The 13,435-nt window shown below is 54.6% G+C and overlaps 1 protein-coding gene across 5 annotated transcripts in view; it reads right to left on the reverse strand.

Moving 5' to 3' along the window:
• The window catches only part of PDE4A (phosphodiesterase 4A, cAMP-specific), a 63,628-nt gene that overhangs the window by 19,469 nt on the left and 30,724 nt on the right, over nucleotides 1–13,435 (reverse strand). For 3 of the 5 annotated variants that reach the window (XM_011954850.1, XM_011954849.1, XM_011954851.1), the window contains 9 exons: nucleotides 12,890–13,081; nucleotides 11,009–11,045; nucleotides 10,812–10,882; nucleotides 9,295–9,344; nucleotides 9,006–9,118; nucleotides 4,963–5,056; nucleotides 1,790–2,013; nucleotides 406–504; nucleotides 145–309 (listed from right to left, as the gene is read on the reverse strand). In XM_011954850.1, the coding sequence (XP_011810240.1) occupies nucleotides 145–309; nucleotides 406–504; nucleotides 1,790–2,013; nucleotides 4,963–5,056; nucleotides 9,006–9,118; nucleotides 9,295–9,344; nucleotides 10,812–10,882; nucleotides 11,009–11,045; nucleotides 12,890–13,081 (1,045 nt within the window). Of the gene's footprint in view, nucleotides 1–144; nucleotides 310–405; nucleotides 505–1,789; nucleotides 2,014–4,962; nucleotides 5,057–6,532; nucleotides 6,924–9,005; nucleotides 9,119–9,294; nucleotides 9,345–10,807; nucleotides 10,883–11,008; nucleotides 11,046–12,889; nucleotides 13,082–13,435 lie in introns of those variants that run through there. The other 2 variants (XM_011954852.1, XM_011954853.1) reach the window with 2 other exon arrangements.

Genomic DNA, 13,435 nt, shown 5'->3' on the forward strand with positions numbered 1-13,435 from the left:
AAAAAAAAAAAAAAAAAAAAAGAGAGAGAGAAATAGGGTCAAAAAGAGATGGAGGTCAGAGAACCAGGGTCAGAGAGACACACAGGAGGCAAAAGAGGCAGTCACAAAGACCGACGGGGACGGGGAGACAGGGCAGTCACTCACATCTAGCGCAGGCGTGGCCAGCAGTACGTGGGTGGACTGCAGTACGTCGGCAGCGTGCAGGCTGTTATGGTAGGCTACGTCAGCGTGGTAGTGATCCTCCAGTGTCAGCATGTATGTCACCATCGTGTCCACAGGGATGCGGAATTTCTTCAGCAGGTCCCGCTCCTGAGAGCAGGCAGGGGCAGGGTGGTGACCTCTGCTGGCCCCCAGCGCCCCACTCTGAGCCCCTCACCCGGGCCCACCCCCAGCTGTCCCCATCACCTGGAATATCATGTACATGATGCAGGTGAGCGAGCGGCCTCCGGCGTAATCTGACACACAAAAGATGTTCAGGCCCCACTTGTTCAGGTTCTCCAGTTCCTGGTGGAGACGGAGGCCAGAGGTCAGTAGCCTGTAAGACTCAGGGCCCTGGAGAATATTTCCTAGGAATTTGAAGCCTTGGTCTGAAGGAAGCAGCATTATTGCTCACCCAGTGGGTGACAGGTTCAACAGCACAGAATGTACTGCCCTCGTCCTACTGGGCTGCAAAATAACGAAAGCAATCACAGCCACTGTCTTTTGAGCACTTATGATCTGCCAAGTATTGCTCTAAGTACTTGATCTCATTTGGCAGGTGAAGGCACCAAGACTCAGAGAAGCAATGTGACTTTTCCAAGATTATGCAGCTCATAAGTGGCAAAGCTAGGATGGGAAGCCAGCACGACTAGCCCCCAGCACAGCTCAGCCTCTTAGCTAAGCTGTTCACCAGACCCAGAGGAGAAAGGAAGAAGGGCTTATTTTCTATGTCTCTCCAGAATCCAGAAAACAGCCAGCACATAGTAGCTGCTTAATAAACACCAGTTGGCCAGGTGCAGTGGCTCACACTTGTAATCCCAGCACTTTGTGAGGCTAAGGCAGGTGGATCACTTGAGGCCAGGAGTTTGAGACCAGCCTGGTCAACATGGTGAAACCCCATTTCTACTAAAAATACAAAAATTAGCCAGGTGTGGTGGCACATGCCTTTAGTCCCAGCTACTCAGGAGGGTGAGGCAGGAGAATCGCTTGAACCCAGGAGGTGGAGGTTGCCGTGAGCGGAGATCATGCTACTGTACTCCAGCCTGGGCAACACAGCAAGCCTCCATCTCAAAATAAATAAATAAATAAAAACAAATAACTAAACGCCAGGTGACTGAATGGAAGATTCACTGGAGGAGGTGGCTCAAAGAGGGTTACAATAAGCCTCAGCTGAGTGAGCCACCAAAGATGGATCACTTCCACTGCCACCGTCTCCTGGAAGAGCTCAGAGTGAAACCCGGGTCTGGACCGTTGGGGACACTATGGGGGCGCAGTCTGGATCAGCGTTACTGGTCTGTACACCGATCCCCCTGCAGCTGGGAGTGCTGCCTGCTACGGCTCACAGCTGCCCATTTTTCCAGAAGACTAGTCCCGACAGGAGCTACAGGGAAGAGGTGATACGTCCACCCCTGGGGACAGCCCCCAGGCAATGAACGATGCGCCAGCATGCTTGCCTCAAGATGGGCTCAAACCCTCACCTCAGGCTCTGCTTCTAGGAAACCTGGCCTAAGACATAACCCAACGCCCAGTCTTTCTCGGGGTCCCAGGAGACTACCCCCTCCAGCCCGGCCCCTACTGAGCCCCCACCCACTTGGGCCAGGAGCTCTTCTTGATCGGTCTTCACCCCAAATCGGGGAATGTTAGAGTTGTTCAGGCTGTTACTATGCATCAACTTTTTCACCCCTGTGATTTGGGACATGGGCTGTAAGTGTGGTACAGGGGGCGGGGGTGGCTGGGAGGGTCTCGGTCGCGGCGCTTGCTGTTTTTCTCGTTCCTTCATCGTGGGTGATGGGATCTCCACTTCATTCTGTTTGTCTGCAGAAGATGGGAAGCGGGAACAAGTGTGAACACGCCCTCTACCCCTGGAGGCTCCCTTATCCTTCAGCCCTCTACCACCTACGGGGAAGGTTCACCCGAAAGGGCAGAACCCTTCCAGTTGTGATGCCGTTGGCTACTCAGAGTCAGGAAACCAGAGGGGATGCGGGAAATCTTCCGGGAGGTGGTGGGCTGGAGTAGGGGCCCAGGCCTCTGGGATGGCCCCAGTCTGATCATCAGATTTGGATGGAGAGTGGCATGGGAAGTCAGGAAGTGAGGTGGGGATGCCATGGAGAACCACTGCCTACCCTGAAAACCCAAGGAACCTTTTTGGGTGGGGAAGACCCTAGCATGGGGGCCAATAGTGCTGATGTGGGGGATGGCATCACTGGGAAGAGAGAGGGAAGGGTGGTCACTGGCTCCATGTCCCTGCCCCCCACCGCCCACCTTGGCACCAGTCTGCCTAGGGGACAGCCCCAGGAGCCCTTTTCCTGAGCTTTCAGGGGCTCCCAGAGCTCAGCCAAGGTCACCCATTGTGACCTGGAGCTAGCTGGTCAATGACAGGGCCTAATACGGGTCATTTGCATGCTATGCTCCCATTGGTAGATCCTCAGAACTCAGAGACACACCCCACCATCACTAGTGGGAGCACTGGAAACTCCGAACACTTTTTTTCTTGAGACAGAGTCTACCTCTGTCGCCAAGGCTGGAGTGCAGTGGCACAATCTCTGGCTCACTGCAGCCTCCACCTCCCAGGTTCAAGCGATTCTCCTGCCTCAGCCTCCCGAGTAGCTGGGATGACAGGCACCTGCTACCATGCCCGGCTAATTTTTACATTTTTAGTAGAGATGGGGTTTCATCATGTTGGCCACGTTGGTCTTGAACTCCTGACCTCAAATGATCCGCCTGCCTTGGCCTCTTGTGTTGGGATTGTAGGCATGAGCCACCGCGCCCAGCCCCCACACTTTTCTTGAGCTTGTCTGGGCGGTTCCTGAATTTGGGGGCCTTTGGGGTATGGTGATAAACTGCGAGGATTAAATTATCTTGAGTTTTGGGGGACATCTTTAGCTTGAGCATTTTGAGGAACCCATGAACTTAAGGGTTTCAGTGAATCTGGGGTATTCTGGTGCATTTGGGGTTCCATTGAATTAGGACTCTTACAGGTGTTTGTTTTTTGAGACAGGATCTCAGCTCTGTCGCTCAGGCTGGAGTGTAGTGGCGCAATCATGTCTCACTGCAGCCTCGAACTCCTGGGCTCAACTGATCCTCCTGCCTCAGCCTCCCAAGTAGCTGGGACCACAGGCACATACCACTATGTCCGACTAATTTTTTATTTTATTATTATTATTATTATTTTTTATATGTAGTCTCACTCTGTCACCCAGGCTGGAGTGCAGTGATGCAATCTCAGCTCACTGCAGCCTCCACCTCCCAGGTTCAAGCAATTCTCCTGCTTCAGCCTCCTGAGTAGCTGAGATTACAGACATGTGCCAACACGCCCAGCTAATTTTTGTATTTTTAGTAGAGACAGTGTTTCACCATGTTGGTCAGGCTGTTCTTGAACTCCTGACCTCGTGATCTGCCTACCTTGGCCTTCCAAAGTGCTGGGATTACAGGCGTGAGCCACTACGCCCGGCCTAGTTTTTAATTTTTTTGCAGAGACAGGTTCTCACTATGTTGCCCAGGCTGGTCTTGAACTCCTGGGCTCAAGCGATCCTCTTGCCTCAGCCTCCCAAAGTCCTGGGATTACAGGCATGAGCTGCCTCTTCCTGCCTCTTACAGGTTCTTAAGCTTGATAATCTTCTAGAGATTAGGGTTCTAAAATTTTGGGAGTCTACTGAATGGGGGGATCATACCAAGTTTGGAGATCCTATTGAATTTGGGGGGTTTTTCAGTTTGGAGGTTTGCTAAAGTTTGGGGGCCTTTTGTGGACTCAGAAGCACAGAACTTCCCTTAAGTTTGAGAACTCTAGTGAGTTTGGGCATCTCTCTTGAGTTTGGGCAAGTCTACTGAGTTTGGAAGGGAGTCAATCCAAGTTTGGAAATTCTATTGAATTTGGGGTTCTACTCAGTTTGGGAGGCTTTCCAGCTTGGAGGCTTTTTTTTGTTTAGTTTTTGAGACAGAGTCTCACTCTGTCGCCCAGGCTGGAGTGCAGCAGTGGCGTGATCTTGGGTCACTACAACCTCTGCCTCCTGGGTTCAAGCGAGTGTCTAAAACAAAGAGGTTTTTGTTTGTTTGTTTTGAGATGGAGTCTCACCCTACTGCCCAGGCTGGAATGCAGTGGCATGATCTTGGCTCACTGCAACCTCTGCCTCCAGGGTTCAAGTGATTCTCTTGCCTCAGCCTCCCAAGTAGCTGAGATTACAGACACACACCACCACGCCCAGCTAATTTTTTTTTTTTTTTTTGAGACAGAATTTCACTTTTATTGCCTAGGCTGGAGTGCAATGGAGTGATCTCAGCTCACTGCAACCTCCACCCGTTGGGTTCAAGTGATTCTCCTGCCTGAGCCTCCTGAGTTGCTGGGATTACAGGCACCTGCCACCATGCCGGGCTAATTTTTTGTATTTTAGTAGAGATGGGGTTTCACCATGTTGGCCAGGTGGGTCTCAAACTGCTGATGTCAAGTGATCCGCCCGCCTCAGCCTCTCAAAGTGTTAGGATAACAGGCCTGAGCCACCGTGTCCGGCGCTTGGAGGCTTTTTAAAGTTTAGAAGGGTTTTCAGCTCATGGATGATTTCAAATATTGGGTTCTATAGAAGTTGGGGGTCTCACAGAGTTTGAAGGCATCAGGAATGTGAGGGCTGTTGGAAAGGGTGACTTTGACCTTTGGGGAGTTGAGAGTCCGAGTCCCTAGGAAAATGTGACCAACAGGACCCAGGGTCAGAGGCAGACCCCTCTCTACCCCAAGTGTCCCCCCTCCAATCCCATGTGCTTCCCCTCACTCACCCAGGAATGTTGTGGAAATGTACTCTGAGACCTGGTTTCCTGACCTGCTCATTTCTGACAGGTGTGTGAGTTCACGGTTCAACATCCTCTTGAACTAAGGTAAAGAAGTCAACAAGGAAGAAATGATGGGGGAAGCACAGTGGTGGGGAGGGTGTCAGTCCTTCCCAAGAATGCCTCAAGACCCCATGAGTCCCTCCTATTTTTCTGCTCAGCCAACAGAGGCCCTATAAGACTGCTGGGGGGGTGGGGTCAGCCCTTCCTCTTCTCCCAGCTCTGGATGGAGGTCCCCAGGTTTGGGGAATCATGATCAGCATAACCCTCCCTGCCTGAGGAAAGAGGGGCTCCCCTCCCCATTTCCCCCAAGGAGGAGCCACAGGGGCACCTGTGGAAGGGAGGGGCTCCTGCCTAAAAGGGAACCAATGGGGAAGCAGGAGAATCCCGTCGCCATGGCGATGGGAGTCTCCTTAGCAACTCCCCCTCCAACCAGCTGCTGAGCTGGGGAAAAGGGGGGCAAGCCGGAGGCCCCTTAACCCTTGCCTTCCCAGAGCTGCCCCCGACCCAAGTCTTCCCAGACATGGACCCCAATCCTGGGGGTCCTGGCTCCTGGCCCCCAGCTCAGTTTGGAAAAAGGGAACGTGGTAACCAAGCTCTGGGGGACAGAAAGGTTTAGCCGGGGTGGGGGAGAATGGTGAGCTGAGGAAATCCCAGTTTGACCACCCAGGGGAGGGGGAGGGGCTTCCCATCCCAGCCCCCTCTCCCCCAACCCCAGAGAGGTGGATAGATGCACGGATGAACAGAGTATACCCAAAATCAGGCTTGGAGGCCCCTCCTGGTCCCCCCATGCCACTCTGCACAGGCCTCTGCTGTGACATTGTACACAGAGGAGAAAGGGCATTGGTTCCCCACCCCCAAGCTCTGCCACAGCACCCCAAAAACAGGAGCAGACTCTGTCCAGGGAAGCAGGAGGGACACTTGGCAGGAGGGGTGAGCCTGCATGGCCCATGCTGGGACAGGGAGCTCCCTCCCAGTGCCACACAGAGACCCTGGGTACAGAGACACACACATCCACACAAGATGGACCCACAAAATATCACACAACCACACACACAGTCACAGGCTCTCGGTCCTACACAGCGTCACACAACCTAGACACACAGATCAAAGGGCATGCAAAATAAGACAGTCTCTGACATTTGGGGTCACATGTCCCCAAAATATCAGGCAGCTCTGGGCTCAGACACACAGCCCAACACACAACACCACAGTCAGAGCTAGATGATCTTAGACCAGGGCCACACTGTGACCCAGGCAAACAAGCCTACACTCAGGCAGACACACACACACATCCAGGCACTGACACAGTCACACCCAGTGAGGGACCTGCAGTCCACCCCCAGGGAGAGTCACACACCCCCAGCTGCCCGCCATCCACGCCCAGCCCTGGGCCACACAGAGACAGTCACAAGGCTTCATCTCCAGGCCACACACGTGCACAGCTTCACACACAAGCCCACACCAGGGGCCCGGCTCGCCAGGATGCCTGCCCACCCCCTACCCTGCGCTCTCCTACCTGGTCCCACCAGCCCACCAGCCACGGCTTGGAGCAGGTCTCGCAGAAGAAATCCACCAAGGGCATCTTGGACACTTAGCCCGCCCGGGGCTGCTGCACACAGAGGCTGGGCTTGGGGAGTCCCGGGGTTAACAACCACCGGGGAGGGGGTGCCGGGCAGGTGGGCAGTGGAAGGGGGAGCCGCGGAGGGGCCTGGGCCGGCCCAGCAGGGCTGGGGGCTCCCTTCCCCTCCGCGCTCCCGGCGGCAGCGCTGGTTACATGGTCCGCTAGCCCTGGGCCCCAATGGGCCCCCCCGTGGCAGTGGGTGGAGGCGGTGGGGGGTCCGTGCCCATGGGAGGGGGGCAGGGCAAGGGTCCCAGGAGGAGGCTGCGGAGCTCAGTGTGTGCACCCGTGTGTGTGCGTGTGTGCTCACTGCAGCACTGGCAGGCTGCATGGGATGTCAGGTGGTGCTGGGGGTGGGGGGGCGTTAAAGGGGCATCAGAGACCATGGGCCTCAGCCAGAACCTAGGTGGGCTGTCCACATCAGGACCTGTCCCCTCCATGGACACACCCAGAGATAGAAACACACACCCACTTTACACTCACAAACGTACAAACACCCTGAGACACACCTTCCAGGGACACCCACACACATCCAGGCACTTGACACTTGAATACACACAGATTACCCAAATGCTTTGTTGTACACTTACAGCACACACACACACACACACGCACACACACACATAAACCCGGAGACAGTCACAACTCTGATATCCAACACATATATAGGTGCACAGCTAAGCATATAGCAAATGCCTTCAGACACACCCCATCCAAGGGCACAGACCCACATCTAGACCTACATCCAGACCCACATCCAGACCTACATCCAGACCCACATCCAGACCTACATCCAGACCCACATCCAGACCTACATCCAGACCCACATCCAGACCTACATCCAGACCCACATCTAGGGACAGACACCGAGATGCCAGCCACAATTTTTTTTTTTTTTTTTGAGATGGAGTTTCACTCTTGTTGCCCAGGCGGGAGTGCAATGGCACGATCTTGGCTCACTGCAACTTCCGCCTTCTGGGTTCAAGCGATTCTCCTGTCTCAGCCTCCCCAGTAGCTGGGATTACAGGCGCCCTCCACCACACCCGGCTAATTCTATATTTTTAGAAGAGACGGGGTTTCTCCATGTCTCTAACTCCCGACCTCAGGTGATCCGCCTGCCTTGGCCTTCCCAGTCAGCCACACTTACAGACATACACTAAGCACACCCACAGACACACTTTCCAACCATTGCAGATATCCACTGTCCTTGGACACAAACATACCCCAACAAATCCATAAGGAAATACACTCACAGATGCAGAAATACACACACACACACACACACACCCCACTGCAGAAACACCCTCAGACCCATATCCAGAGACACAGCTACATTTCAGATGCTTGATCCACCCTCAGGGACACAATCGCCCTCAGACTGGTATGTTCCCATACAAGCCTCCACCCACTGCTGTTAGCACCCCCCAACAAAGACACTCCCACCTACAGATCATTTCTTGATAGACACCCGCCCACAAGGGCTGCTACCACTCTCTCCAACTCCAGGAAGCATCATTCACACATACTGCCCGCTTCCTGAATGGTGTCCCTCGCAGTTCTGCAGTGCATGGTCCGCACAACTGTACATGGGAGCCTTGCAGTCACCCCTGCAGCCCTGCAAACACACACACATTCACAAACACATAGAGCCACACATTCAGTTTCCCATCTGGTCCAACTGTCTCCTGCAGACATGCGCACCCCTCTGGCAGAACCCCACACACCTATAGCCCTGCATAATCACCCGTGCACACCTATACACCCTCCACAGGTACACACTGGGGTGCCACTCTTCAGAATCTATTGCCAACACACGTGCACTGCAAATGCGTAGCCAATAGACCAGCAGCTACACAGACCTACAGCCACAGATACACCCCTGCAGACCATAAAAGCATCAACCCCCCCAACGGAAACGGTCACCTATTGATACATGTACAACCAGACGGACACACCCCACCCCACAACACACACCAGGCTCTTCCAGCCCTGGGGAAAGTCAGAATCTACAGGAGCTTCAAGCCTTGAAGCTGCCATCCAGGGATTGGCCCCACCCAGGGACTGACCCCATACCATAGGCCCTACCCAGAGATTGGCCCCACCCTCATGAGCCACGCCCAATAGTAGGCCTCGCCTACAGGCCCAACCTAGTGGTTGGCTCCACCCATAGGACCCATCTCCACCAGACCCCGCCTAGGGATTGGCCCTGCCCTAATCAGCCACACCCAGTAGCTATCTCCTCCCACGGGCACAACCTAGTGGCTGGCTCCATTCGCAGGCCGCGCCCACTGCTCGCATCCAGTGGTTGGCTCTACCCACCGGCCCCGCCCCCGCCAGCCCCGCCCAGGGGTTCTGCCCACCACCTGCACACCTTGTGCGAGGCCATCTCGCTGACAGAGCGATAAGTTTGCATGGTCTCCAGCTGCTCCAGACACCAGTCCAGCTCTTCCAGCGTCTCCCGGGCCAACTGCTGACACGTTTCTTCTAAGGAAGGGGCAGCCAGGGTAGTGACTGAGAAGGTCTGTAGGCAGAAGCCCAGAGGCCCCAGCCCGCGGTGAAGGGGTTCGCCAGGTGAGTGGACTGCTGGGTGGGGAAGGGGCTGAGGGACCCCCACTGGGGCAGCAAGAGGGACCCCTTCCCACCCCTCTGGGCTTAGCTACCTGACAGCGTGGCCTTGCAGACAGGGGTGGGGCCGCCCAGCGGGGACCGCCTGCAAAAAAAAAATGGGGCTGCAACATCAGCCTGGGTCCCCCCCCACCAGGTCTCTGCCTCCTGCTTTCCATGAACAGTGCCAATTTTCATTTGTCTGAATGCTCACCGTGTCCTAGAGACGCTGCCATGTACTCTGCCTGCAGCCTCAATGAGCCCCAGAAAAATCCATTGTATAGATATGGAAACTGAGGCTCAAGGAGGTGAAACAGCTTCTTCAAGACCACGTGGCTGATCTGCCACGTGGCAGATCAGATCAGGTCCTGGGTTTCCAAGATCTCTGCTCTCTTGACTAACTCCCCACAAATCCTCCAAGCCCCTAAGGATGTCTCTATCTCCCACTCCTAGAAGGACTGGCAGCTGTCAGCCACATCTCTTGCCCTAAAACAATGAAGATCCACTCCTATGTATTCTGCCCTTACGTGCAGGGTAATATTCTAGCACTTTCTAGATATCATCTCCTCTCCTCACAGCAGTTATCTAAAGGAGACATTGCAATCCCCACTTTATTTATCTATTTTTTGAACCAGGGTCTTGCTCTGTCACCCAGGCAGGAGTGCAGTAGTGGGAACACGGCTCACTGCAGCCTCAACCTGCTGGGCTCAAAATGATCCTCCTGCCTTAGCTTCCTGTGTAGGTGGGAACCACAGGCACATGCCACCATGCTGGGCTAATTTTTTTTTGTTTTTTTTGTAGAGACAGGGTCTTATTTTGTTTCCCCCAGGCTGGTCTTGAACTCCTGAATTAAAGTGATCCTCCTGCCTTGACCTCCCAAAGTGCTGGGATTATGGGCATGAGCCAGCACGCTTGGCTGTGATCATCGCTTTACAGAGGGGCAACAGAAGCACCATGGAATGCCATTTGCCCAGCAATTTGGTGTCAAGGCCCAGGGTGGGCCCGGGGGCTGTGGCTGTGGCCTCACCACCATGCATCCAGACCCCTAAATCTTTATTCATACAAACCTCTGGGCTGGGCACGGTGGCTCACACCTGTAATCCTAGCACTTTGGGAGGCTGAGGCGGGTGGATCACCTGAGGTCAGGAGTTTGAGACCAGCCTGGCCAACATGGTAAAACCCCAAGTCTACTAAAAATACAAAAATTAGCCCGGTGTGGTGGCGCATGCCTGTAATCCCAGCTATCCAGGAGGCTGAGGCAGGAGAATCACTTGAACCCGGGAGGCAGAGGTTGCAGTGAGCCAAGGTCATGCCACTGCACTCCAGCCTGGGTGACAGAGTGAGACTTATCTCAAAACAAACAAACAAACAAACAAAAAACAGTAACAACAAAAACACCTCTGTGTCTTAGGTGCTTGAGCTGCAATGGCTCTCTGGCTCTCTGGGAGCTGTTGTCCGAACAGAGGTTCAGAGAGGTCACCTGCCCACCCGAGGTCACACAGCAGCGCTGAGAGCAGAACCTGGGTATGCTTCACCTTATGATCACAGCTGTTGCAGCCCAGCCTTCACTTACTTGTTAGTGGGAACGGGCACATTGGTCAGGAGTGAGAAGTTGCTACGGACGCTCCGGAGGCTGGCCAGCACCTGGGATGGGGAGTGACAGTGAGGACTGGGGTCCCCCCAGAGAGGCAGCGGGGCTGGGCCCTGTCCCCAAGTGTGGCAGAGCATTGGAGCCCCTTCTCTCCTTAACCATTTGGGAAGAGGTCTCACCTGAGCAAACGGTGTTACGATGAGGTCTTCAGCGTGCCTGTGATTGAGGACAGAGGCAGGTCAGGGGTCCGCAGAGTATCAACTCTCTGGGGTAGATGCCCTGTGAGGCTGGACCCAGGGAGGCTGAGCGGGAGGGAGGGGACTCTGTGGGACCTAGGGAAAGAACACTTGTCCTGCATAAGGGTGGACATGTGTCCAGAGCTGATCGTGGAAGAAATGGCAGTCAAGGAGGGTGGCTCAGGTAGGTCGGGGGAGAAGAGACAAAGTGGAAAAGGGGAGAGGGGAGAGGTGAATATGGTTGGGATTTTTTTTTTTTTTTAGACAGAGTCTTACTCTGTCACCCAGGCTGGAGTGTAGTGGCGTGATCTCAGCTCATTGCAATCTCCGCCTCCCAGGTTCAAGTGATTCTCCTGTCTCAGCCTCCCAAGAAGCTGGGATCACAGGCATGTGCCATCTTGCCCCACTAATTTTTGTATTTTTAGTAGAGACGGGGTTTCACCATGTTGGCCAGGATGGTCTCAAACTCCTGTCCCGGAACGATCTGCCCACTTTGGCCTCCCAAAGTGCTGGGATTACAGGCATGAGCCACCGTGCCTGACCTTTTTATTTATTTTTTATTTTAAAGAGATGACATCTTATCCTGGCCAACATGGTGAAACCCTGTCTCTACTAAAAATACAAAAATTAGCTGGGCATGGTGACGCACGCCTGTAGTCTCAGCTACTTGGGAGGCTGAAGCAGGAGAATCGCTTGAACCCGGGAGGCAGAGGTTGCAGTGAGCCAAGATTGTGCCACTGCACTCCAGCCTGGTGACAGAGCGAGATTTCATCACAAAAACAAAAAAACAGATGAAGTCTTGCTGTGTTGGCCAGGCTGGTCTCAGACTCCTGAGCTCAAGCAATCCTTCTGCCTCAGCCTCCAAACGTGCTAGGATTACGAGTGTGAGCTTCCAAGCCTGACCTGAGGTGAATATGTTGCAAGGGCGGGGCTTGATGAGGGAGCAGTGAACAGGAAGGGGACCAAGGGGGCTGAGGTGTGCACAGCAATGGCTGGGGGCAAGGCCTGGAGGAACCCAGTGAGAGGAAGAGGCAGAGCAGGTTCAGGGGGAGCTCACACCTCAACAAGTGTCACGATAAGAGGGGTTAGCTCAGGAAAACCTGGGGGAAGGGCCGGGGGGTGGGTCAGGTGAGATGCACACACTGTGGGAGGACGCAGTGGGTGGGCACTCACACCTTTCTGGCTGGACACGCTATAAAATAACTGAGGGCAGGTGGGGTGGCTCATGCCTGCAATCCCAGCACTTTGGGAGGCTGAGGTGGGAGGATCACTTGAGCCCAGGAGTTTGAGATCAGTCTAGGCAACATAGTGAGACCCGATCACTATTTTAATATATTTTTTAAAAAAGGAACTGAGGCCAGGCGCGGTGGCTCACGCCTGTAATCCCAGCACTCTGGGAGGCCGAGGCAGGTGAATCACCGGAGGTCAGGAGTTTGAGACCAGCCTGGCCAACATAGTGAAACGCTGTCTCTACTAAAAATACAAAATTAGCCAGGCATAATGGCGGGTGCCTGTAATCCCAGCTACTGGGGAGGCTGAGGCAGGAGAATCACTTGAACCTGGGAGGCGGAGGTTGCAGTGAGCTGAGATCGCACCTCTGCACTCCAGCCTGGACAACAGAGCGAGACTCCGTCAAAAAAAAAAAAAAGAGGAACTGAGTCCTTTATAGGAGAGGCAGGGGGCTGCTTACCCTTCACTGGGGAGGACAGGTTGGGGGTGTTGAGCAGGAAAGGGGTGGGTGCCCCCCCACTCCTTGCTGGGAAGGGCAGCTTCCAGCAGGACCAGGCCTGGGGGAACTGGCATGTGGGCAGGGGGAATGCTCACGCCTCGCTGGTGACTGATGAGTTCCGAGACATGGTCTTGGGTGACATGTCATAGTCGCTGTCTGAGCGGTACAAGAAGGACTCCCGGCGCTGGCTGGTGGCCGCCCCGGCATGTAGCACGAGTCCTGGGCTCGCCTGCGAGTCCAGGGGGCTGCGGCCGGGAGGTGGTGTCGGCCCATTCTCTGCCTCGAAGCTGCAGGGGATAGGTGAGAAGAAGGATCAGGAAGCTGAAACGCTGTGACGGAGGTTAAGAGGAATGAGGAGGCCAGCCGTGGTGGCTCACGCCTCACGTCTGTAATCCCAGCACTTTAGGAGGCCGGGGGGGGGGCGGGGGCAGATCACTTGAGGTCAGGAGTTCAAGACCAGACTGGCCAACATGATGAAACCCTGTCTCCACTGAAAATACAAAAATTAGCCCGGTGTGGTGGCGCATGCCTGTAATCCCAGCTACTCAGGAGGCTGAGGCAGGAGAATCACTTGAACCCGGGAGGCAGAGGTTGCAGTGAGCCAAGGTCATGCCACTGCACTCCAGCCTGGGTGACAGAGT

This window comes from Colobus angolensis, unplaced genomic scaffold, assembly GCF_000951035.1.
Source record: "Colobus angolensis palliatus isolate OR3802 unplaced genomic scaffold, Cang.pa_1.0 Scaffold39, whole genome shotgun sequence".
NCBI lineage: Eukaryota > Metazoa > Chordata > Mammalia > Primates > Cercopithecidae > Colobus > Colobus angolensis.